The sequence below is a fragment of the Agelaius phoeniceus genome, chromosome 6 (genome assembly GCF_051311805.1).
Source record: "Agelaius phoeniceus isolate bAgePho1 chromosome 6, bAgePho1.hap1, whole genome shotgun sequence".
NCBI lineage: Eukaryota > Metazoa > Chordata > Aves > Passeriformes > Icteridae > Agelaius > Agelaius phoeniceus.
Window position 1 is genome coordinate 27668438 of NC_135270.1, and position 27101 is coordinate 27695538.

The following is a 27101-nucleotide window of genomic DNA, read 5'->3' on the forward strand; positions in this document are numbered from 1 at the left end:
ATGCCGACCGCCATAAATGCAGTGGTGGCTCAGCAAACGGCTGCTGGGTCAGTCCCCAGCACCACTGCTGGCACTACGGAGGGGGCAGGAGGGGGCACAGGGGGTATTTATTCTGCCATTATAAGTCGCAATCAGCCCATTATCCACGTAAAGGAGAAGACATATGAAGAGCTTCACAAGAAGTGCCTGGAGAAAAACATTCTCTATGAAGATCCTGATTTCCCCCCAAATGAGTCGTCCCTTTTCTACAGCCAGAAAAGCCCTGTCAAGTTTGAATGGAAAAGACCACGTGTAAGTAACATGTTTGCTGATTGCCTTTTTCTGTAAATTGAAGTATACACCCTGAGCTTACTTTTTTGCAGAAATTGTGTGTTGGAGAGGCAGGTGGAATAAACTGGAAAGATATTTCCTTAGAGCTCTCCTGGGCTCTAGGGATAACTAGCTAGGGCTGTGAAAGCTTAGGCAATGTGTATATAATGACTAAAATACAATAAAACAGCAGCGACAAAGGAGATGAAATGAAATGTTTAGAAAGAGATATGGGGAATTTAATTTTCTTCTTGCATGGTTTGCCTGGGAATTTCTTGTCTGAAAGTACCAAAGAAAAACTCTCCTCCTTCTGCACCAGTTACTGGGTTTGCTGAGGCTTAATTTTTTTAACACTACTTTGTTTCACTTAAACCTCTATTTTGGTATTCTGCCATTTTTCTCATGTTTGAAACTAAAAGGACAGGTTATGTTCTCAAATATGCTCTTAGTCAATTGTTTCCTGCATTGCTTGTCCCACTCACCAATTATGTGGGTATTCTAAGCACTATGAAGACCCACTCTTGGCTACTAATCCCATTCATTTTCCTATTTTGTGGGTATTCCCCAGCCAGCCCTCCTATTCTTTTTCATCTTTTTTTTTTCCCCTATCTCTCTCACTGGCAGAGGACTAACACCTCAGTTCCCAGTTGATTCTCCCTCCTACTTCAGGAGGAGTTACACATTTTCCCTGTCACATCTGCTGGGCAGCTGCTCCCCTGCAGCAAGGCAGCCCCTGGGACAGTGCCTTGATCCTTGCCATCCCCTGTCTGATAGTGGGGGTCTTGTTCTCAGGAGCCTCCACAGCTCCATCTCTTCGGCAGGTTTTGGCCACCTCTTTTATATTTGCCATACTTCCCCTGTGCCCAAATCTGTGCTTCAGTGGCAAAGTCAGTGGTGATAGATAAAACTGACCACAGGAGTGTAACTGAATAGCAAAAGACCACAAGGTCTTGTGGGTGGCTCTTACAGACATGGAGGAAGGCCATGTGCTTTTGTCACAACAACTTGAGCAATGTGGAAGGATCGAAACAACTCCCCCATCTGCTGTGCCCTGTGCACTTGTGCCCTGTCACTCCTTCATCATCACCACAGCTGCATCAGCCTCTAGAAATGTGTGTGAATGACTTAAATGCAGCCCCAAGTCAGTCATGTAAAGGGATGGGATTTCCCTTTCTTCTCTTTCCCTGCAGAGGAAAGAAGTACAGCAGTACAGTGGATGAGTGCCAGCCTCCTGCAGCAGACAGACTGCAAGTGTCATATTAGAAAGCATCAAAACAAAAGAAATGTACAATGTAACCTCAGACTTGTTGTATATAACTGTGCAGGCACAGATCAAACCTTTGTTACTGGAAAGGTTCAGACCAGGTCTTAGTTCCAAAGACATTTCTTTAAGTCACTCATGAAAATGTAACTTTGGAATTACCATTCATGTAGTAGCCACAGGCTGGAGACCATGCAAGACTTAAAATACAATATAAACTTCAAACCCAAAATTATCTGGGTTTTTTTTTTTACACAAACAGGAGTAATACTGGGCTAAAGAGTATTCTATTAAGAGGTTAAACAATCATTGGAGCACCACATATATTCCATTGCACAGGCTGTGTTTTGTGATGGTCTGTAAAGATATGGACAATCTATGTTCCTGTTAAATTGCAATAGTTTTCCCATACCCCCCACCCCCCCACCCCCCCCCCCCCCCAAAGAAAGAAAATACTTTTGCTTACAAAATTTACTCTTATAAAGTGGTAATTTTAATCACTTTGAAATTCAGGTCAATAGTTGAATGAAACTTGATAATGTAGTCTAAAAGAAAAAAAAAAAATACCTCACAGTTCAGAGTTCCTGAGAGAATGTCCTAATGTGACCAGTCTAGATCATTTCCCTGTGCCATTTTATGTGCCACATACCTCCAGACACAGCAAATAAACAAGTGATCAGTGTGCTCTATGATCCCACTTAAAACAGAGGGCTGGGAAATACACAACATATTCCTGACTCTCTGTCTTCCTGAGTCACCTTAGTCACGTCACCTCATCAATTTGTATCAAAGCCCCTCTACCCAGAGGCCAGGTCCTCCTCTGCCACCTCCCAAAATGCTTGTCCTCTGCGGCAGCGAGGGCAGCAAATGCACGAGGACTGGCCTTGTCCCTTACCCAGGGAAGGACAGGTGCTGTGCAGGGCAGCTGGCAGCCCTAGCATGGGGGCAGAAAAAAGGTATTTGTAATTCTACCCAGCTACTGACTGCCATGCCACGACATGAATGCACAGAGATCTCCTAATACTCAATTCAGACAAAAGCCAAGTGAGAGCCCTGAAAGTTCCCCTGCGAAAAGTCTGCAGGATCCATCCCTCCAGTGTTTCTGTTCAGAGTATGCAGACCATGGTTTAGATACATAGAGGGAAAATTAAATCCCCCTCAGTTAACGCAAAATATTAAATTATTCACTCACCCACAGCAGGTAAGAGAAGCCCAAAGAGCTGCTTACACTTACAACAGGTCACATCCAGCTCATTGACTGGCTGTGCCTCTTACAACTATGCTGCCAGTGGGAATTTCTCACAGCTGAGAGCAAGGATGAGGCTACTGATCTTTGAAAGCTGAGAAAAAGTCTGTGTTACAATATAACACAGAATATTGAGAGGTCCTGCTGCAGTCCTGTACGGGTCTAATGACACCGGGGTATTGATAGGAAGGCTCTACTGTGACACTGTGCTTTCAAATGCACTATTGTCATTCTCCTCACTCACAGCCAAGTCGCAGCATAACCACCACATTCAATGACTTCCCTATGGTGATCCTCTCCATAGCCAGAAAATCACCAGGAGGAGCTTTTTTTCATAATGAATACAAATAAAGTCAAGTCAACTGGATTTTGCTTGGAATGAAAATTAATCAGTCAGATCATCTACTGCACACATGTGAAGCTGTTTGAATTTAGTCATCACAAAATGTGTGCCTGTGCAGGTCATACTACAAAGCAAAGATGGAAGTTAGTGCCACCAAGGCAGAACTTTCAGAAGATAATCCAACTCAGAAGCTCTAAAAGCAGCTTGGTGTCTGACATTGAGCTGTGCCTTGAAGTGCACAGCACAGACATTTAAAAGCATGGTCTAGACCACAAGAGACCAAGAGATAATGAGGCTACAAATTGTCTTAGGCTGAAAAAGATCCTTCCTCTGTTTGATAGGATCAGTTTAGGGAATTTACTTAGAATGTCATAGTTTATTAATGGCAGTTTTTAAAGGAATTAATGCCTTTTGCTGCAGCAGTATAAGCTGGCTGGCAGACTTCTTCCTGATACAGAAGAAAAGCCAATGAAAATATAACAAAGGTCAAATGCCATTTTTAGTTGCATGCTGCCTCTGCGTTTTCCAGGGCTCCCTTCCAACTGACTCGTAAGTAATCTCTTCCCAGAATGCAGCATGCACCACTACTAGGTTTTTCCTGGGATTCTTTGTTTTCTTTGCTGTAACTGACTCTTTGTAATGAAATGACAGTCTGAACTGGATCAACCCAGTGCAACACAAAGCTCCTTTGGATAGTACCAAAGCAGTCTGAGGCACTCAGATCAGAGGAGGCTCTTTTAAAAGATGAATCATTGCCTCAGTGAAGTGCAGCCTGTTGGGATTCTCTGTGATAACTTGACCTAAGAGATGAAGAGCAATCTCTTGCTCAGCCAGGAAGACTGGAAGGACAGACCTGCCACCTGCATCTTGGACACCTGGTCATCTCTCTCTGCTGACTGAGTACTTCAGCCTTGGTAGACCTTGATACCTTTCTCTGTAACTTCAGCTGTACTCAGCAAACTAGTGTAGCTGGAGATGAACTAAGGAAATACAAATTAAAATCATATCCACAGTGTGCTATACACACCTGTTCTGCATAAAGAAATGCAAGAAAAGCATTTCTGTCACAGCTAAACCAGGCCACATGACAATTGCATGATTCTTTCCTTTGCATTCCTTTACCAAGCATCCTAAAAACAAATGACCCCAAGATGCAATAAATGCCTCTGAGTAACACATTGCTGTACATTTAATATTTGGAAACAACTAGGTGGCACCTGACTACTTTCAACTAAAACACAGCATGCTGGATTTCAAAGCTAGTTACAATAAGAGCAGGATAGAGTCAAAATACAATAATAGAGTTGGAAAAAACACAAACCAAAAACCTGGCATGTCAGACTAGTTTTCAGCAGAGCACCACAGCAATGAAAGGAAGAATATTTTCAAAAAGACAAGTAAGTGGAGAAAAGCATGAAGGCATCTCAAACATCTGTTTTGACAGAACTGGACCCCAACAGCTGACCAAGGCCCAAAATAACAGGAAATCCCACCATTCCTTTCCTCAAGGAAAGTGAAGTGCCTGCAGGGGTTGGTGGTAAAGAAGGTGGCAGAAGTTGGTCTCTCTGGCTATATGACTAATCCAAATACTTACATCAAAGCAACTCTTCTGATAAATGTGAAGGAGAAAAGAAGCAGGTTTGAGCCAAGCAAAACTACTAGACCATGAGTCTGGGAAAGTCCAGGGCCACCCTGATGATATTAATAGGAAGCTTCAGACTATAGAGGTAGCATCAGCTGCCTGTATATGCTGCCACACAAGCAATTTTCAATTGTTTGTTCTGTCTCCTTCCCACTCTTGTCCTAAGATTTTTCAATAGATTGGGCTCTTGGACTATACTTTGTCTTCCTCCCAATTTGCTTAGGACAGTGCTCCTCAGGTTGCAATATCTTTCTTTCCTTACCCTCATAAGAGATGTGTCCAGAAGTTGTGGCTTCTTATTCTTCTCCAAACCAAGTATTTGAGTGTGACAAATGGGATAAAGCAGGGATATTTTTCACTCTGTAGGACAGGTTATAGCCACTACTTTCCTTGGTTTTCCTCTGTCTGGTTTTCCACAGTCTTTGTTCATGATATAGGGCTATGTAAGAAAAGGGCTATGTAAGCCTGCAATTGTCCCACCTCACTTGCTGCATTTTGCCTTCCCTCCCTGCAGAAATGTCTTTTTATACATGTATAGCATGTTGTACCCACTCTGTTGTAGTATAAATACAGACAAACCCAATACATTGTGCAATGCGCAGAATGAAAGGAGACCTTCCTGTCCTTGGAGACAGATTATATCTATACACATTTTTGAATGCAGCATTGTCAATTAAATACTACAACATGAGGAAAAGAACAAAATCTCTTAACCAGCAACTGATAATTTCTTGTAATTAAACATCTGATCCTCTAATTTTAAGAAGGAGTAATGCTGGGGTTCATTCCCAATGAAATGCATTCTTCAACCCTTTCAATGCCCCAACATGCCAGTTACTACAAATTGGACATAAGATCATTTTAAAATAATTTAGTCTGGTCACCTGATAGTTTTTTCATCTACTTTCTCTCCTGCCTCCTCCAATGTTTTGTTTTTTCATAACTGTGCAGAAAAAATATTTTCCCCAATTCTTCTCCTTTCAGTGTGTTTTCACATTTCGGTACAGAGGGAGCACCCCAGGCTCAATATCAGACCCTGTAGGTGCATGGGGAAAACTCTGACTGGAGTCTGGAACATCCAGATTCCAAAAAATTTTCATAGTGAAACTCTGCAGATGAAAACTGTGAGAGAGGTGTTGATACCACAAGCTATCCTATAGGAAAATGTTCTAAAACTGACTTTACTTCTGTGCTAAACAGGCATCATTATGGACACTTCCTGCTCATCCATCTGTTTCTGTTTTGCAGGAAATCTGTGAGAATCCACGGTTTATTATTGGTGGAGCCAACAGAACAGATATCTGCCAAGGAGAATTAGGTATGAAAATCTTACTTCAACTCTGCACTTTTTAAAGTCTACATCATGGTTTAGCTCTCCATTAATTTTCTTTAATTTCTAAGGTGATATCTGAAATCCTCTGTCTCAGTGGAGGATTTTGCTCTGTAGCAAATTGTTGACATCTGCTTAGTAGCAATCTAGGCAAGAACTTTTAGTGAAAGATTCACATGCCACAGGGAATTCTTAATGCAGGTAACAGTGTTTATCAGATTTTAGGCTTTTTCCAAAGTACATAGAATATAATCTATTTAGCCTGTGTGTACCCAGTCATGAACAATGCCCATGAGCATTTCTAGAGCACAAACAAAGTGCTAAAGTACTGCAGAACACAGACAATCATACTCCACTGAGAATTAACATGTCACTTTGCAATATCTCAGGTTTTCCCTTTATAATTGCTCTCTCCCTTCATTTTGTCTGCTGCTTCTGCTCATTTACAGGTAACTGCTGGTTTCTGGCTGCCATTGCTTGCCTGACGCTGAATAAAAAACTACTCTGTAGAGTCATTCCTCATGACCAGTCCTTTATACAAAACTATGCTGGAATCTTTCATTTCCAGGTGAGTCGCTCCGTCTAGTGGTGAGCATATGCATTTACCCAAAGCTCAGCTCTTTGCATGCTCTTCTCTCTTTCCCCACCCTTTGGAATCATGAGTGACAGATGGGAGGAAAAGGTATTGAATTGCCTCACCCCAAACTGTTCCAGCAGGGCAGTCACAGCAGGGCAAGCCAATAAAAGCAATTAGGGAGCATTAACCCAGCAAGGAAGCATTTGCAGATTGCAGTGTTCTGGGTGTAAGGAGTAGCAACAGGTGCCTGCTCCTGCCTCACTGCTCAGATGCAGCACTGCAGCCAGCACGGACACACGGGCACTTGGCAAGAGCAGCTGCTTTTAGGCACAAAAATAGCTGGTCAAAACAAGTTCTCGAAGAACTTCTTATTTGGAAAAGATTGACTGCTTTCCACATTTCCTTTGGTTCTCTTAAGGAACTTTTTACCCAGAGGAATTCAATACAGCTGCCTCCTTCACAGTAGCCATCAGTTTTGGCCACATTATGAAGTGTATTTCCATGTTTCTCCTCTCTCAGCCTGACTTTTCAGCCAGGCTTCCTCTCCCTGCACCAAGTCAATCCAGTTGTTGTTGTTTTCTGTTTGCCTTTGACCAGTTCTGGCGCTATGGAGACTGGGTGGATGTCGTCATCGATGACTGCTTACCCACCTACAACAACCAGCTGGTCTTTACCAAGTCCTCCCAGCGCAACGAGTTCTGGAGCGCCCTCCTGGAAAAGGCCTATGCCAAGTAAAGCGAACCGCGGGGCTGTGCCGGGCTCCCCAGCGCCGCTCCCTCTGCTGGGGCGGTGCTTACACCACTGCATACAGCGTTCAGAAGCACACAGAGAATATACCTGAATACACCAATGCCTTTTTCCGTGCCTTAGAGTTGGGGATGGGTTAAAGTGTATTTTCTAAGAAGTTTTGCTAGTCATTCAGAAATCTACATTTGATTTTAGAAGTTTTAAGTTGTGAGCTACCAGGCAGATGGGTTGTGGGGTTTTTGTATGTGTGTTTACAGAGCTGTAGTTATACACACAAGTTGGATATAAATACATAGGTAGGTATCTATACCTGTGTAAAAGATCTCTTTTTATCTCTTTTCAAGACTCCATGGGTCATATGAAGCTTTGAAGGGAGGCAACACCACTGAAGCCATGGAGGATTTCACTGGAGGAGTCACAGAGTTCTACGAGATAAAGGATGCCCCCAAGGATATCTATAAAATCATGAAACATGCCATTGACAGAGGATCCCTCATGGCCAGTTCCATTGATGTGAGTCCATATGAACTTTGCAGATAAGAGGAGAGGGACCTCTCCATTCGTAACCAAATATATACCACCTTTGGAACTGCTTGGTTTAGGCCACATAGAAAACATCCATTTCTAGGAGATGGAGTAATCCCCCCTAGAGACCAGCCATTAGCAAACAGTGAGTACCAAAAGTGAAATAAACAGAAGTAGAACATGGAGGTGGAAAGAACAGATACAATCAGCAAAATCAGTACCCCTTCTCCCTCAAGACCCTAAGCCAATGAAATAGGTTAGTATGAGGATGCTGCAACTCTGTTAAGATCTTAAGTGTGCAGATTAACATTTTATTGTCCACATGGTTTCAGACTGTCTTCACTTATTGTGGTGAAAAAAATTTAGAAAAAAGAAATTTAAAAGTTAAAAAATTAATACTTTATGGGGTACCATATTTCAGCAAAGGTGGGAGAACAGTGCTATTGGCCACTGTAGATAAGTATGGACATAATGAGGGAAAAGAGAAGTAATCTGGGCTATCTTTTACCATTCATCTTCCTCCATGATACTTTTCTCCCATTCTCTGTGCCAGGATGACCTAGGCTTTTCCTATGGATCAGCTCCTCGGAGCAACATTGGGGAACTGATTGCTCGCATGGTGAAGAATCAAGAAAATGCACAGATGACTCAGTCCACTGTAGACTACCAGGGCATCGAGGAGAGGCCAGCCTGGGTATGTCTTCTAAGCAGTTGACTTCAGAATGCTCTTATCTACAAACTGTTAGAAAAACATATCACCTATGTTTTTAAATCCTTCTTGGGTTTCGCAGAATAACACTAATGAAATGTTCTTATGGATGCTGTTTGATGTGCGTGTTGAAAGACTTCAGTGCTTTCCAGCACAGTGACTGATACTAGGGGGCTTCACTGATACTGAGGCGTTAAAGGGCTGTTGGCTTGTGACACACGCTTATAATTTGCAGAACAAGAAATTTATTAGTGGATTTTATCAAGTCTCTTGCTTGAATAGGGTGGAGAGAATGAAAAAGCTAAAATACTAGAATAGAACAAGATCCTTGAGTGTGCATGGAATGTCAAAGAAAGAAAAAGCAAGCTCTGCATAGCTCTCACTCGAGGCAAAAAAGCTCTTAGTGAACTTATTTTGTGACAGAGTCCTCTACTATTAATAGAGGAGAGCCTGCTCTAGTAACACTTTTTTTTTTTTTAATTACTGCAAACAAAGTCCTCATTAAAAATGTCCAACAAGGAAAAGAAAAAGTATTTGGAGTTTTGTATGTGTGATGAAATACAAAGTAACTCCAGCATATCCATGTAAGTGTCTAGCAAAATAGAGGGATGTTAAAACCCTCTAAGAAAAAAAATCCCATATTGGACAACTTAGAAGCTTTCAAATCTGTAGAGGGACACTTTGCTGCCTTCTCTGTGTCAGGCAGCTGTCATACCATGCCCTTTAAGGAGCTGCATTTCCATGACAATGAAATTACATCTCTTGTTTTACAGGGGTGTAGGGAAGGGTGGAGAAAAACAAAACAAAACCAAAGAAAAATCCTCCAAAATTACATCACTCAAAACTTTTGGTTGTGCAAACTTTCTTCTGCATTTGCAGCTGAAATAGCTGATTTTTTTCTCTTCTGGCATCCAAATTTAGTTCTTCCTAAAAGACTGAAATGGTGTCATTCTTTGGGAAAGACCGGTATGACTATCTTGTTTTGCAAGCATGGCTGCCCAAACCTCCCATGGCTGGGGGGGAGAATTTCCTTCTCAGTGCCTGTCTACTAAAAGAAGATTGCAAAACTCTTTCTACACTTGTCCCAGCAGCTGTTGTGCTGCTGGTTATTGCATATTCCTGAACCATCACCAGGAAAAAAAATCAGGGCTCTCAATGGAAAGAGGCAGATGAAACACTTCCAAAACCTGGACTTCGAGAAGTTGTCCGGGTCAGCAGAAGTTAATGTCCTTAAATAGAAAGAAAAGGGTTCTGACAAGTGATGATGGCAACAACTAGAGAAGAAATGAAGAAAAAAGGAAATAGGTGTGAGGTTATAGTATGAAAACAGAATTAAGGGAAAAGAAACCAAATAGTTGCTGAAGTGAAATAATGGAAAACAAGTGCAACATCCAGGAAATATTTGGATGAGATCCTCCCTGTGCAAGCTGAGAACATTTCTGTGTGACCTCACTAATTCTCCCCCAGGATCCAGCTCTGCCTTTTTCATGCCATTAGATGTGTCAAGAAGGGGTGGCAGAGTTACTGACAGGACTTTGCAGGCATCTCTCAGCAACAGACATAAAGAAGGAGGAGAAGTTTTGCTCCACATGCACATGGCAGGGTCTACCCCTCTCACCAATACTGGAGATCTCTCATACAAGCAGAGCAGGCTGTGTGCATCTGCCATCCTGCTCCCAATTCCAGATCTCACAGATACACAAGCAAAAATCCATCAGACACACTAAAAGCTGATGACTAAGACAGCAAATATATTTACACCTGAGCAACACAGCTATGCCCTCCCTGAAAGTTAGATGTAATAAGATAGTGTTAGTTAGCAGGCACAGTGTATTAAATAGGGTGTTTAAATGTCATTGTGATAAGATAGCAGCCATGTGGACAGAGGAAAGTATTCTAGGTGTTGATTTGCTCTGATTTTTAACCAGTTCATGTGTAGTAACCTTACAGAGCCATACAAGAACATACCATCCTAGAAAAGGCTGAACAGTCCTTCTAATACAAAAAAAAAAATTATTTGATTAAGAATGCTCTATCCTGCCATGTTCCAAGTGCAAAAAGCAATAGTCTAAACAAAAGAGAAAAAGACACCAGAAAACGTCCTTTCCAATTGATATTATCAACTTTTTCCATTTTTAGTTCATACTTCACTCCTTTCTAACTATCAACATGAATTCTGTGGGCGCTTAGCTTGACTGCTTTGACAAACACAAAGAGGAGAACAAGGCAAAAAATCTAGTCAGCTGAACGGTGTCACCCTCCCTGTGAAAGCCCTGGGTGGCAGCACCTGCCCTCGAGCAGGCAGCTGAGCTTTTTTGAGTCCCACGGGTGTTTCTCTCTGTCCGACAGACCATAATGCCGATGCAGTACGAGACACGGATGTCCTGCGGGCTCGTCAAAGGGCACGCCTACTCCGTGACGGCCGTGGAAGAGGTACGTGCCCCGCTCCCCCCTCCAGCTGTGCGCAGCTGCAGCCACTGCTGGCCTGGCCCCACGCACGGCACCAAAGCCATGAGAGGCATGAAAAGCGAAACAAATTATGAGCCAAGGAAACAAAACTACGTTCAAATAAGTTAAAAATCTTGTGGACAAAGAAACCTATCCAAGTTTTGGCTCACTTGGGCAACACCCACTTGGGCAAAGGTGGCTATAGGCAGCCACCTCCTGGTCTTACAGCCTTCCCACAGCCACCCCAAGAAGATCAGGCTGGGGTATGGCCCAGAAAAGCACCATCATGAAGGGTGTGGTGACAGGCAGAACATCTCCTTTTGAACCAACTCTCAATCTATTGTTGTTGCCTTCTTTTTTCAATTAGACAGTATTTAAAGGGGAAAAAGTACGTCTGGTAAGGCTGAGAAACCCCTGGGGCCAGGTGGAATGGAATGGAGCCTGGAGTGACAAGTGAGTAAAACAGAGCTTCACATGATTTGAAAAAGAAGTTGCAGCTTTATTTGCCTTTATGCAGCTTTTGCATAATCCTAATATTCAGTGATGAGGTATCTGAATTGTCTTTGAATTTTGAAGTTCATTGAGTGCTTAGCTGAAGCTGTAAAAAAGAAAAGAGTACCTAATAAGATGTTAAGAGAGGCTTTAATAAATGGAAATTAGGTTATGAAAGAACTGAATGAAGCAAGATGTCAGTGTTTTCCTTAGAGGAATTTCAATAGGTACGCCAACAATGATAATCGCAAACACCTTTTTCTTCAAGCTAAGTAAAATTAACACAGTTCAGCAAATGTTTGAGAGCTGCTAAGAGGAATTCTAAGAGGAATGCTGAGAGAAGTAGAACAATTGCTTCTTTTGTTGGGCATATAGAGAAGAGGATAGCATTGAGAACGAATTGTTGCAAGGCTTACAAAGGAAAAATTAGGTGGAGGTAGCAAGATGACTCTTGATTTTTCACTCTATAAGCCTAAAGTGTAGAAACTTTAATGAAAACTGTATTGCAAAGCCTAAGCTAACTTGTTTACTCCTTTGAAGGTCAGAGGAGTGGGACTCTGTTAACAAAGAAGAGAAAATCCGCCTGCAGCACAAGGTTGTGGAGGATGGGGAGTTCTGGTGAGAGCATCAGTTTCTCTAGGAAATATGCAATCAGCAAAAATGAATGCCACTGCACTACTACCAATCTGCTAAAACCATTGCAGTGATCTCTGCTCCCCTTCATATTCCCAATAAACCCTGCTCTGTGATCCTCCCATTTTCCCACCAGAGATTATTCAGTGCCATCAGCATGGTATTTCTAATTATGCTACACTTCCACAAGCTCTCCATCACCCTTCCTACTTACCGTCCTGTCAGCTCAGTTTCCCTGAGTTTGGAGCTGTACCTGTGGTAACTCACCAACCAGCAGACCAAGAGCATTTGGAGAACATGGCACTCCCATTGCAAACTTGTCCCAGTACTGACAGTGCTATTGGTCACCGTCTTCCACCTCCACAAGGTCTTTCAGACAACTGCCAACCATGTAAATGCATTTGGGTTCAATTTCCCCTCAATTCCTCCAGGATATCATTTCAAGATTTCATGAGGCACTTCACAAAGCTTGAGATCTGTAACCTCACACCTGATGCTCTGGAAGTGGATAAATTCCAGACCTGGACCGTGTCAGTTAATGAAGGACGCTGGGTGAGAGGCTGCTCAGCTGGAGGCTGCCGCAATTATCCAGGTGAGCAAAGGGTCTTTAGGGATACAGCTTCTTTGATGGGGACTAGGTTAGATCCCAAAGGCTAAGTCATACCACAACCTGGTTAGTGCTCAGCCATAGGAAAAGCCTTGCTTTCTCAGTGGACAAGGCATGAAATTGGTAGCTGGACATCTTCTGTCACTATGCTAGAACAGAACATGGTAAGCCCAAAAGGCAGCCCTGGCAAAGATAAATCATTGTTCAAGTACTTCACAGTGCCCCAAGTAAAAGGGATGAATTTCACCCTAACAGTTAGATTTCACTTGGGAAATTGACTTTTGTGGATTAGGGATAGCTTTAGGGACTTTGGAGGTTTATCAGATGACAGTTCTCCATATATCCTCTTTTGCAATGCAGTTGTTGGAATTAAGTAACAGCCATAATATGTAAAAAAAACCATGTACGTCTCAGCCCAATTTTAACCTTTCCCTCAGGAGCCATAGACAGGGAACTTAAAAGTTCTCTTTGATCATGAGCATCATTAGAAGACTGAAGCTTCACATGTTTTCTTTGGGTTGCTGATGGGATTTCACAGATACATTTTGGACCAATCCCCAGTATCGCTTGAAGCTCCTGGAGGAAGATGATGATCCTGAGGATGAAGAGGTTATCTGCAGCTTCCTTGTTGCACTCATGCAGAAAAACAGGAGGAAAGAGCGCAAGCTGGGAGCCAACCTGTACACCATTGGCTTTGCCATCTATGAGGTAACAGCTCTAGATTTTGCTTTTTGCACTGTGGTCACAAATCCTGACAGTATGTATTTACCAAGAGAGTTACTGAATCATTCAAGCTGATTACATCAATTGCAATTTTTGCTTTGCAAGGGAGTCAGAAAATCTGGAAGAGAGGAAGGAAATTCAACTCTTCCTAACTCCTCGTACAACATCAATGTCAGGGTTTACCCATCTCTCAAGTCAGACACTTTTTAGGCTTTTATAGTGACCTAATGCCAGATTTTAGCATATTCTTTCACATATATTTTTCAATCTCCCTTTTGCCCTTTCTGAAACTACGCATTTCATTGGCAGAAGAGTGTGAAAAAGGAAACAGACATCCAAGGCTCATACATAGCAATTAACCTCTGTCCCTGCTATTGACTTGATGAAAAAGTCAATTTACTCAGTCCCTTGCACAAACATATTTGGTTCAGATTTTAGCTGATTTCATGTAAAAGTCAAGAAACTTAGAAAGGAAGAGGAGAAGTGCTTATCTGACTAAGGGCATTTTAATTACTGTGTCCTCAGAACTTTAGTTGAGTACCCTTCTGTGTGACCTATAAACATGTAGTCTCCCTTTGCAGCTCTGACTGTTTCTTCTCTCTGTTTCTCCCTAAGGTGCCCAAAGAGGTATGCACAGAACGGAGCCAGATTGACGTCTTGGTGTATACCCACAGCTAGTGTTACTGTAGTGCCTGGCAGTAAGTCAGCAGGAGACTGTCCAGTCAAGTTTGTTTTCAGGGATGTAACAGCAGTAGAACTGCTAACCTTTTTGCTTTGAGTGTTTATTAGTAATATTTTGTGAGTAGTTTTTAGTTCCTTCTCACTTGCACCCCATTTTCAATTAGACCCTTTCATCAATGCTTCTTTTGTCTTCTGTGGTGGCCTGGCCATCACTTGCACAGTTGGTCAGAGACCCAGGAAGCAGTGCCTGTGAGGGCTTAGCTTCTGCACTCCATGCAGAATCACCCTAAGCCACTTGCATTTCCTCCTAAAAATAATATAAATGGCCTACATTCTGCAGTCACAGAGTTTTCTCTGTAGTCTTAGAATGGTTTAGAAAATTGTGGTATTTTCAGACATTGAAGAAATCTTATCAAAAGTACACAGATTACATTTTTTCTGAGCCTGACAGTAGCTGAATCATTGGCGTCAGAAGTTTTGCTAACAAGCTCATCTGAAGGCTGTTACCTGGAAAGCATGAGGATGACAATCTGAATGTTGTCTTTGCCAACTATCTTACAGATGGTCATTTCTGCAAAAAACAGCCTGCAAGTGTGTTTAGTCCACAATTCTTGGCTTAATTTTCATATTTGAACTAATGCAATGTTTGATTATCACATTTGTTTAGCTGATACAGAACTCATGTTTTGTCTAGACAAGGACATGTTTATGCTGAAAGCACCTTCACTTTACCACTCTGCATGTACACTATTCCTTGCCATGCACCCTCCAAGGAAAGTGGCTGAGCTTTGGTTACACACAACCTAGCAAAAGAGTCAGATACAAACGCCTACACAGCAGAAGTCAGCCACACAATCTGCAGGTGGGCCCTGGAGCAGCCCTCAGAAGCCAATTAGACACAGTCAGTGGCAACTCAAAGGTGACAGACTCTGTACCTGCCACCAGTCCTCAGCTCCCTGCTTGCTAAGCTGCTGCTTCCTGTGTTTTCTATCGCAGCCATGCACTGCCCGCATGGCAACCCACCTGGGCAATGGGCAAGACTTCCTTAAAGACAAATGGACTCATTTGTTCTGCAGATGCATGGTACTAAGCACCACTTGCAGAAGGATTTTTTCCTCTACAATGCCTCCAAAGCTAGAAGTAAGACTTACATAAATATGCGAGAAATCTCTGAGCGCTTCCGGTTACCTCCCAGCGAGTACGTCATCATTCCATCAACATATGACCCCCACCAGGAGGGAGAATTCATCCTCAGGGTCTTCTCAGAAAAAAGAAGTCTTTCAGAGTAAGTTGCAGAGCCATTTATTTGGCCATATAGGTGGAGTGACCTCACTAGGCTGCTACAGTCATGTTACCAGTTTGCTACACCCTGCTTTTTATTTTGTTAACCTCATTAGAAACTCGAAGCTGCAAACACGTTTCCACAAGCTTACTTTATAGATTAACAAGAACCTGCTTTGAATTGTCTTTGGAGAAGCTTACTGCTTGCAGGATATCCTTTGCAAAGAAACCATTAGGCATTTACTAAGGCCAAAGAACTTCTGTTTTACTTTCAGTTCACTGTTATAAAGGCTCTTTACAGGAGTAAGCCGGGTGGCAGCTGTCCTGGAAATGGTACTTGGGATGTTCAGCTCAAACTGGGAAAAAGCTGCTCCTAAAGCCTGCAGCTGTAATGCTGGAGGCCAGCCCACACCACTGGCTGCTTGAAAAGTTTGAATGGGTGCTTAAAAACCACCTAAAGAAACAAGAAACTTAGGAACAGTCGCTTTCCTGATTTATTTGTTTTTTGCTTCCTACTTAGGGAGGTTGAAAACATGATTGAGGCAGAACGTCCATTGGTAAGTACTGTCCTGGTCTTCTTTTGTGTATAGGAGTAGAGAGGAGAGGAACATGATAAGTGGGGGAAACCGACAGCAGGAAATCATTTGCAGCTACATGACAGAACCTTTATAAAATTCTCATATTTTTTCTCATTAAGATACTTCTGTTGACACTTGATTTATATATGCTTTTTTCTCAACTTGATTCAGACCAAAATGCTTTTGCAGATTTGAAATCTGGTCTTGGCATAGAGAAGCTGGATGCTAAGCATTGTTTTTGTCTCCATCAATGGAGATTATCAATTTACCAAGGGAGGCCTAGCTCTGTGCCCTGAAATACTTTCTTTGTGAAATTGGTGTCTCATCTTATAAAGAAAAAACTACCTTATTTTGAAGTACCTGCTTTCTGAAAAGGGATCCTAATAGCACTCTGATTCAAAATAGCATCCATGGCAAATTCTAACTCTTCCCCCTGGAGATTTTTACACATCTTTGTGGGAATATACTACAGCAAACAATACAATAAGTCTTGAAAAAAAAATCAGAGGAAATGCTGCTGCACAGAACTGAGCTCCATCAAAACTTGCTCAGAAATGTTCCCCTTCTCTTTGCTGTCATAGTGAAAAACAACTGTCCAGATGTGAGGGAATCAAATTGTCACTTCAGATATCATTGATCTATGGGCATAGAAGTTCAATCTCCCCGACACTGGCAGGCTGGGAAAAAGAAAAGGAATACTCAGAACTAAAGAGATTTTATTCAAGCAAAGCCCCAGATGAGATGAGACACAGTTTTATTATGGTTTCTGCAATGTGTTTCCTTCAGTATGCCATTTCTTAGTGGGTGCATGTTCCCTCATTTTTAGTGATTTGAAAGCTCTATAAATATAGGAAACGGGAAAATTTGTATGAGTATAGGAACTGGAAAAATAAACATGAGAAAGGGAAAAAAAATAATAAAGTTTGCCTTCAGTGCTGCATAATCTGATCAAGCACTTTTTAATTTTGTCTCTTCCCACAGAAGAAAAAGGGCAAGGTAGGTACCTGTGCAATGTGCTAAGTGCCAGCAGGGCAAAGAGCATGTGCAATGCATGAGCTGGGACAGAGTTCCTTGCTATTATAATTTTCTCTGTGTCTGGAAACAGACCTAGTTAATGAAGGGTGCTGGATACGAGGCCATTTGCATGCAACAAAGATTTTGTCTTCCTACTTGAGATTCTAATGAAATAGGATTAGCATCATATACCCCTCTCACTCAAAGGGATGGTGAAAGGGTAACAAACTATTCAGCTCAGTCCTCTGGGTTGCTCAAACTGTTCCTCCTCCCTGCCCCTCCAGAGGCAACCTGACACCCTTTGCTAGTGAAAAGCACCCCTTCTCCAGACATGTGCCCTCACACTTGCTTTCCACCAGCTAGTGCAGCAGCCACTCCTCTTTCCTGAAGTTTCTGCTCACTAAAGTCCTGGGTTCTATTTTTGATTTGACACAACATATTTTGGACCTTGAAAATGTAATCAGATATTTCAATCCCAAGAGAGCTGATAGTAATTAATACTCTAGAGTAATACATTCACATCATGTAGCAGTTTTTTCCTTGTTTTAAATGCACCAAAGCAGAACAATTGCAAATTGTTGGCTGCTTACAGCTGAGTGCTTCAAGAGTCAGTACAGATAAAGAACATATGCTTGACATAGCTAACAAGCTCCTACACAAATAACTCCTTTTCTGGGTACTATGCACATTTGTTTTGTTTTCAGTGCTACTGTCCTTGAGGGGCAAGTTCATCAGTTTGTGTGATGAGAATCTGGGAGGCTTATTTTGCTTACAAACAGGGGAAGAACCCCACCAAAAAAAACCCAAAAAACCAAAAAACAAAAACACAAACCCAAAACCCAACTAAAACACCAAAACCAAAACAAAACCACACAAAGAAATCCCAAACAAAAACAACAAACCAAACAGATTCAATGTCTGTCTTTTTCACAAGGAAAGCTAGGACCCAGAAATTGCACTATTTTGCAAAAATATTTCTGCAGCTTTTTTTAGCATGAGAAGAGCAGTAACTGCAGAAATTTTTCCTCCTTTTGATTTAATCCTTTCTTTTCTTTCATTCCAAGAAATGGCTTCTCTCGTCATACTTTCAAGGGCAGGAGTTGTTGCTGCATGGACTTTCCACAGAATGCTTGTAACCAAATATTTTCCTTTCCACTATTTCTCCTGTAATTTCCACTTCTCTTGTGCTCTCTTCTTCTAGCCTATCATCTTCGTTTCTGACAGAGCAAACAGCAATAAGGAGCTGACAGTAGAAGAAAATGCTGGCAAAGATGGTGAAAAAACCCAAGCAGATGAGAAAAAGGTTTCTGCAGCAAGTGGCAGAGGGGGAAATAGGGCTTGGTCTGGCTAGCATGAAAGAGTGGCTGAGGAGAGCACAGGAATGGGGCACAGAGGTGCCCTGAGATACTAAACAGCTTCTCATTAAATCTTTACATGACTCTTATCTGGTTTATGTGGATCTAATGAGCACAAGCACAGAGAGACTGTCCCTTCAGTTATTTAACAACTCTACAGGAGGATTAGTTGCTTGAAAAATCTCCTGGTTGCTCTCTCACACAAGAATCCTGGTTGTGAGAGATTCCCACATTCAGCTTGGCCCCCTGAGGTGGCACCACTTTAGAAGGGCACATGCACAAACTGCACCCGAGTGGCTGCAGAAGCTCCTGGCAATGACCACAGCCTCTTCTGTTACAAACACACACCTCTATCCATCCTAGTCCTTGTTGGCCAGAGGATAAAGGACAGGTAAACCCAGGAGCTCCAGCACTCCTCTCTTCTCCCTCACTACCAGAGAGGAGGAAAACAGAGTAGCAAATTCAGAATTTCTTCCTGCAGGTGGGTGAGACACAACGTATCTAACAGCCAGATCCCACATCCAGGCTTGTGACATCTGGGGGCATGGCTGGAGCATCTGCTTACAGGGAGGGTGCTGCATGACTGCTAGAGCATGCAGGGGGTGGAGTGAAAACCAATCTAAACTTTCCTCTGCATTTAGACAAAGGAAAACAAGAAATAAGCCAAGAAATCCACTTTGTTACCTATAACTTTCATTTCCCTTTTCAGTGTCAGCTTCAGAGTTCAGGGTTGCATTTTCCATGTGTCTGAGAAAGCTTCATGTTCCTCATTTTCCTCTGTCTCATATGCTATTTGTCTTCAGCAAGTCCCCCCCCCATCATAAAGAGCTCTCACATGGTCATTTATTGCCTATAGAGCAGCTGTGAGGCAGATACTGTGTCCCTGCCCATGGCAGGGGGGCTTGAATAAGATAATCTTTAAGGTCTCTTTCAATCAAAACCATTCTTTGATTCTCTGATAAGCCTCTTCTGCTCCAAACTTCTCTTTGGCAATATTTTGGAACAAAAAATTAGAAGATAACTACCAGTGTTATTTAGGCTCCTTCAAATAGAAGAGAAAACAATGGGATGAAGTTAAATACTTGGCAGTTTTAAGGAAGAGAATTAACAAAAACATAGGGAAAGGAGTGGGAGAACAACCCATTCCTCCAAAGGCCTCCAGATTCACTAGGATGATCCCTCACACAAGGGTTAGTGAGCCATCCAGGCCCTTTCTCTTTTCCACTGGGCTCAGGATGTATCTCTTCTTTGCTTGTCTCTTCTCAGCGTTCTTCAACAAAAGCTCATGAGGAGAGCGAAGAGCAAAAACAGTTCAGGAATATTTTCCGACAGATTGCAGGGGATGTGAGTATGCAATCAATACCTGTCTCTGCCCTCAAAGCAGCCTGGCCACAACAGCCCCTAAATCAACTATTCCATAGATTCAAAACATTGGATATCAAAATTTCCTTTGAATTTGCTCCCATCAAATTCTCTTTGTGATTTTGAGATAAGTAAAATCAAATAAGAACCCCATTAAGTATACATCTATCCTCATATGTATGTATAAACTATTCCCACTGTGTCTGAGGGAGTCTTACTTAAATTCAGCTTTTTTTTCTCCTATCTCCTATAAGATGCTGTTTTGCACAGCAAGTATAAACCAGTTAGAAATGCAATGCCCTCTGGTATATGCTTAACAAGGGAAGTTAAAGATAAAAACAGATCAAAGAACTGCATAAATCAAGTGGCTGCGTATGGGATACAGGAATTTTCTGATTTTACTATTTTACTTTTAGACTGGCTTGAAATTACCAGTCATTCTTCTAGTTATAGTTTATTGAGCACTGTATAGTAACTTCAGGTCTACCTTGTACCGAAGCCTCAGGAAAGGGCTGGACTAATGTTCACATGAAGTAGAATGCCCTCTGGTTTGAAACATGTATATGTCTTATTGAAAAGTGACCTAAGACTTTTAGCATATTCAGCCATAAAATTGTTTTTCATAAAGAATTCTGTAACTAATGATATTCTCACCACATTTCCAACAGGACATGGAGATCAATGCTGAGGAACTTAGGAATGTTCTCAATAATGTCGTAAAAAAACGTGAGTTTGAGCATGTTTTTTACTAATCCTGGACAAAGAAATCTGTGACAGAGCATAACTCCCCTCCCCGAGTTTCTAAAAATTATTGATGTTTTCAAACTCAGAAATTTCCTAGTTACATTTCCATGGACAATGCATCTGAGACTTTCACAAGCTGAACTTTTCACAGAGATTATCTCTACAGGTTGTTAGTACTGATAATCTAGAAATGAGCAGATGCATTCATTGGAATTACCACTGGGACAATAATGCAGTTCTCACAGCCTGCAAATGCCCTTTAAAAAATTTCTCCCTGTTTAGCAAACTTTAACCAACAAACCCTGGACTTTCTTAGTAATTTAGGAATTAGTTTAGAGTTTTTCAGAGTTTTTTATTGTATGTAACAAATCAAGAAAAGTAAATCTAGTTCACAGGCAGTAACATTACTGAGAGTCTTTTCAGATTTCTCTACCACTCATTTCTTACTGGACAAAGGAAGTAGGTTTGGCTTTCACTTTGATTAGAGTTACACCTGAGAGGAAAATCATTTGCTGATTTGCATTATTTGTATTCACCTGGGACCATTTGTTTCAGATAAGGACCTAAGGTCAGAAGGGTTTGAATTGGAATCCTGTCGCAGCATGATTGCTTTAATGGATGTATCCTTTCCTGGTGAAAAGGGACTGCTTGAAACCACTCGAGTTCACCATTTCTCACCACCACACACACAACTTAGTAAGCCAGGGAAACAAACACAGCAAATTGTAGTCTGTAGTCAAATAAAAAAGCACTCCTGGTTTGGCACATCTTAATTCCAGTCATCTCAATGTTAACATAATTGGCAGAGAAAGATGGCCCCAAAAAGAAAGCTACAGAATAAATCAGTCAGTATGACACTCTTCTTTAGGTATCAGACACTGGCCACATTAGGTCCTAAAGCATGATTTTTTCATTATTATATTTAAAACAAAGTCAACATAACTATAGATCTTGCCAATAAATGTACTATATTTATCTCTTTAAGTTCGTCATGTATCACATATTCTACTGTGCTCAGCTTGCAATGCAGGCAGAACTTGTCTGGAACAAGTGCAATAAAACACACTCTAAGATGCTATGTGGTTACCTCTGCTACAACCACCCTAAGCTTTCCAGTTTGAGATAACACAATTTTGAGAGAATGTAAGTCCATTCAAATATAACAGAACAAAAGTATAACTACAACCCACAGCCATAATGGTTGAAGCCTAAACACATTTTTGAAAAGAGCTTTAGTCAATATTTTCTTATTTCTTAATTCATTTTAAGCAAGGCAGAAAGAGGTTCGTGACAGAGTAAAGCTCAGTTGTCTTAAAAAGCATTAGGTGAGCTTCGCATTTGGAGGTATTTCAGAGAATCCCACTAAAGCATCCTACTCATGCACTTTTAGAATAATTTCAGAAGCAAAGCTGTGTCCTGTACCAGAAGTTTGCTTCTACACAAAGTAAAAGTAGTACTTCACACTCCTGAAGCACTATGCTATACACAATAACCAAAATGCTTACAAATGTTTTACTGCACAGGTGAATCAACTCTTTATGCTGAGAAGATCCCCAACCTAGTTTTACATTCATCATTTTACCAGTAATTGCAGCCTTAATTAATTTTATCCTAAAAGTATTGTGGGTTTTTTACCTGAATGTTTGCATCACAGACAGATGGCTCAGGGAAGATAAACTTTGATGAATTTCGACATCTCTGGGACAAGATTAAAAGCTGGCAGGTATTGCTGGTATCTTCACAGCTCCTCTTCACAGTTTCTGCAGTGCAAGTGTTCTACAGGAAAACTAGAACTCTCCACATATGTTCCATCAAGAATAAAAGCTAAAAAATAATTGTGAATTAGCTTCAAAAATAAAAAGTAATGTCTCTCTTCATCCTACTTCACAGCCTAAGCAAATAGCCTGAATATCCCATGTACAGCCTTCCCCCATGAGAGTAGCACAGAGGCATACAAATTAAAGGAGGAGAATGATGGGAACTAGAATCAGGCCTCAATAATAGCTTAATTAGGGCAATCAAGAGGGAGGATTACCAGCATAAACTCAAGTCAAACAAGGAGAGTCTCAAGGGGAGAGTTTTTTTCTTCCCAGAAACTGGATCTAAATTATTTTACTTTGCAACTGAGAGGAACTCTGTGCTAACAACCCAGAGTGCCCAGCAATGGCACATGGCAAAGCCTCCAAGTGCCTGAGGCACATGGCACATATCCACTCAGTGAGTGCATTCAAGAGCAGTACAAGTTTTTATTACTGTTTTCTGTGGTTTTTTTTCTTTTTCCAGAAAATTTTCAAGCGCTATGACACAGATCATTCAGGAACCATTAACAGCTACGAGATGCGCAACGCAGTCAATGATGCAGGTACTGTCCCTTGTGCGGTGCCCATAGCTGAAGAAACTTGGTTTTGTTTTGGGGCAGCACAAGCTGAGATCACTGACCACTGTGCTGCCTTTTAAAGACAGATCATAGAGAAATTAAAAAATATTTTTTCCCCCAACAGAGCTTCTCAAATATCCAAATGGCAAGCCTTGTATGTCTTGCCAGCCAAATAGTTCTCTTCAGCTCCTCTTTAATGCAATGAGTGATGCTTTGCTCTCTTAAGGATGTCCTACTCAGGGTCCTGCTATTCAAGGAGACCAGGGAATGCTGAAGACATTTACTCTCATTTAAGCTCTGGATTCTATACATTTGTCTAAGTAAAAACAAAGAACAGTGGAAAACTTTCAACCTAAGTGTACAGGCCCTGAAACCAGGATGGAGCAGGTCTATGTCCAAGTGTGCATTACAGGCAATTGGGTGGGCATTTCTGAAGTCATGTTAATGTTTCTTCCATACTGAGCCACTGTAGGTTCAGTCTCTTCTATCTGCACAATGATAAGAAAGTATTTTTGCAAAACTTGCAGTTAATGAAATTCATTCTGATAAGAGGGACTTTAGACTTCTCCTGCTTGTCTCAGACACACCAGTATGCTTCTTCCCCTGGGGAGCAGGCCTCCCCCCACAAAAGGGGGCTCTAAGGGACTGAGAGAACCACTTTGATCAGAAAATCTGTAGTATCACTATAAAACTAGTTGGGATGATTTCAATGACACTTTGTTTTCAGTAGTATTTTGGCAGGTCAAGGAACAGAAAAAAATGGTTACCTTGTACTTTACAAAACCTCAGTGATTCTGGAGTCCTTTGCTAAAGACAAAACTACACCTGGATTTGGACTCCTGCTGTGGTAGAAATATGGGTCATTTTTATTTTCCAGGTTTCTGTTCTCACCAGGGAAGTTGTCACTGTAAAAAGAGAAAATACTTAAATACCTCCTGCCCTGACTTTAGAACTGAGAACATTTCAGAGCCTTACAGCACATACGCTGTGTTTGATGTTGTGTTTAGCCAACAAACAGCTGTACCCAAAATGTGACAGACCTTTTCAAGGCACAGCACTGGCTGCAGCATTCAGTCCTACCACACCAAGAAGTTGCCTCCTTGTCTATTTTCTGACCAGTGCTTAATTTTGCTTTTATAGCAACTTCCCCTTGCATTTCTGATTTTTAGCTGATTTGCTTTCAGAAGGCCCAGCTGAGCCATCAGGCCTTCTGGGGCTGCAGGTCTCCTCTTCACACTTACAGCCTGAGGTTACTCACATGCTAAGGGCCCTCTCACAGCATTGCTCCTGGTTTGGGAAGGCAGCTGGACACAGTGAACCTCCTTACGGCTTTATTTGATTTTGTTTAGCAGTTACAGCAGGACGCTCCAGTCTGTGCCTCGGCTGGGCCAGGGGAGTGCCTGTGGCCCACCCCTCATGAAGCAGCGCCTTCCCCACCCGAGGCCCAGCTGTGCCCGTTTTTGCTTCCCTGCAGGGTTTCGGCTGAACAACCAGCTCTACGACATCATCACCATGCGCTACGCCGACAAGAACATGAACATTGATTTTGACAGCTTCATCTGCTGCTTCGTGCGCCTGGACGCCATGTTCCGTGAGTGGCTGCCCCGGTCCCACAGCACTGCCTCCCCTCCTGCCCCCAAACACAGCCCTGGATCCGTGGAATGGACTGGGTTGAAAAGGACCTCAAGGATGATCTGGTTCCAACTCCCCTGCTGTGGGCAGGGACACCTTGCACTGGACCAGATTGCTCAGAGCCCCATCATACAGTAAAGTTTGTTCACAGCACTACTTCCTCTATGGAGGGTGTTAATTATTACAGACATGTGCTTAGGGAATCTAAGATGACAAGTTGTCTCACAGAAACACAGAAGAAACCACTGTGTTTCTCCTTGAATTGACTAAGGAAAAACACAGCAGAAAGTGACCCCACAAGTGAAGACCTGTGCAAGTTGGCATTTCACAATGGGAGCGCTGTTTGATTTCCTGTCTGGGAATCATCTTTACTCACACAGTAACCTAATCTACTCCCCATATTTTTGTTTCCTTACTTTAGGGGCATTCCACGCCTTTGACAAAGATGGAGATGGCATCATTAAGCTCAATGTCCTGGAGGTAAACTGCTTTATGAGAGTATGTCTAACACCATGTCCCAATACTAAATTTTAATTGTGTTAATCATTGCACATGTTTTCAAGGGAGAACTCTATGAATAGAGAAATTGCCACCCAATTTGCCACCCAAAACCTCCTAAAATTTTGCTACCAATTTTACATGGAAAACATCCATGATCTGCCAACAACAGTTGCTCTGTAAGACTCCAGTTGGTGCTGAAGGGCATGGCTGCAGTCTCTTCATATCATCTTTAAAGTCCATCAAAAAATTCTGAGATTTTTTTTTATGAGGCAATTAAGATCAAACATAGTGATATGATATTAAATGATAATGGGGCTTAGCATAGTTCTTTACCTTTAAAAAAATCTTGTTAAGAAGAATTAGAAAGTTTCAACTTCATGTCCTCTGTTAGGGAGGACATTAAAAACATCCTTTAAAACACCATTAAAAGCACCCATCACTTTTTGCAAGGGAAGGAGAAATAGGAGCAAGAGACTCAAGAAAATTCCCCACTGCCACTCCATGCTAAGTGACAGCAAGCAGCTGCCTTCCAGCTAGAGATGGTGGTCTCTTCACACAATCTGTGGGAGGACACCAACAACTCATCCATCCCTTAACTCTTCTTTCAGTGGCTGCAGCTCACGCTGTATGCGTAACACCAGAGCCAGTGGCCACCTCCATCAAGATCACACTGAAGATTCCATGGACTAGCACTATTCAGCCCAAGGGCAATTCCTAATAATGGCATTCACTCCTCAAGATGAACAGCACATGGGAAGAAGCCCTTGGAAAAAGAGACAACCACACTGTAGTGGACAGCACAGTACGCATATTTCGTAACTACTTTTATAGCATCCTGACATTTTTCCTTTGGGCAACAAGGATTAATTTATTCATGACTGAATTAAGCTTTCTCTGCATGGTGAAGACATGGAGAATACAAAATTGTTCTGCTTGTGCTGACAACTGGAAAGTTGTTCCCTCAAGTGAGGTGAAACTGGGACTGTATCTAACTGTGAAAGTCAAAGGTGCTTACTGCCACCTTGTAATTGGTCATTAACTGTTTGTCCTGCTCTTGGTATTATCCTTTCATCTCTTTGTAATATTTACTGAATAATTCACATGAGATTGTGCTAATTGCATTAGTATTATGCAACCCAATGACTCAGTTACAGATTTGGCTGTGCAGGTTGGATTTCTGCTATGTAGAAATGGGAGAGTAGGGCACAACAGACTGCAATACCCGAGTACAGCTTGATCTAATGCCTCAGCAGAAGTACCAGAACTGAGCAATTGGCTCTCATTATTAGTACTTATCCTGATTACAAATGTGGACATTGTAAATGTTTTTCATTGTAACTGCATTCCCCATAATATTGAGAAACTTATTTGCCATTTGAGGCAGACAACCTCTTATACCTACAAATTTATATATCTACACACATATATTTCCCCTACTGCAGGTCCTATTTCCCAACATTAGCATGCATTTCTTTATTGCAAGAGGTGACTTGTAGGAGAATCTATGTCAGCATGACCACTTTGGGAATATTATTCCAATGGGCAAGTACAATTATTTTAATGGAATAAAAAAAAAAATCAACTGGATTTTGGCCTAGGCTTTTTGGTCTTATTCTGAAAGAACAGATGAAGATGAAATATTGAGCACTCTTCCATCATTCTCCTGAATATAGAGCAGCTTTTGGAGTTTATGGCAAGTGTGAAATTAGCTTAATATCTCAAATATTTGCCCGTTTACTCCTTGAATACATTAAAAATGAAAAAAGAAAGCACTTGAGAAGTTCCCTTGCTACCAGATTAAAGGATAACAGGTACAATATAAAAAATGGAAGGGCAAACAAAACATGCAAGGAAGACCAGACTTTGTCAGGAGAACCTTTTACTTAGTTGTCTAGTGGGAAAAAGTAGCAAAGCAATCCACTAATGTAAAGTAAAAATTAAAAAACAAATTCTAGCATCCACTGAAAGTTATTCCAGTGAGTAG

The 27101-nt window shown here is 41.7% G+C and overlaps 1 protein-coding gene across 2 annotated transcripts; it reads left to right on the forward strand.

Moving 5' to 3' along the window:
• CAPN3 (calpain 3) lies at window positions 1–26942 on the forward strand. 2 transcript variants are annotated; one of them, XM_054634564.2, is made up of 24 exons: window positions 1–291; window positions 6050–6119; window positions 6581–6699; window positions 7306–7439; window positions 7800–7968; window positions 8534–8674; window positions 11039–11122; window positions 11505–11590; window positions 12170–12247; window positions 12694–12854; window positions 13408–13577; window positions 14208–14219; window positions 15350–15558; window positions 16075–16120; window positions 17114–17128; window positions 18348–18449; window positions 19768–19845; window positions 20532–20589; window positions 21163–21227; window positions 22262–22330; window positions 22891–22969; window positions 24459–24575; window positions 25038–25096; window positions 25726–26942. In XM_054634564.2, exons 1-24 carry the CDS (start codon window positions 1–3, stop codon window positions 25750–25752), a joined length of 2439 nt encoding a protein of 812 aa, XP_054490539.1. In that variant the 3' UTR covers window positions 25753–26942. The 2 variants fall into 2 exon arrangements, with proteins under 2 accessions (XP_054490539.1, XP_077036325.1); XM_077180210.1 differs by lacking the exons at window positions 1–291; window positions 6050–6119; window positions 6581–6699; ... (9 more) ...; window positions 17114–17128; window positions 18348–18449 and having other exon boundaries at window positions 16075–16111.
• The last annotated feature ends 159 nt before the right edge of the window (window positions 26943–27101 follow it).

Coding starts and splice junctions, on each gene's coding strand:
- CAPN3 (XM_054634564.2), top strand. CDS start 1: ATGCCGACCGCCATAAATGCAGTGGTGGCTCAGCAAACGGCTGCTGGG. Junction 8,675..11,038: donor TCGAGGAGAGGCCAGCCTGG/GTATGTCTTCTA, acceptor TCTGTCCGACAG/ACCATAATGCCGATGCAGTA. Junction 22,331..22,890: donor ACAAGATTAAAAGCTGGCAG/GTATTGCTGGTA, acceptor TTCTTTTTCCAG/AAAATTTTCAAGCGCTATGA.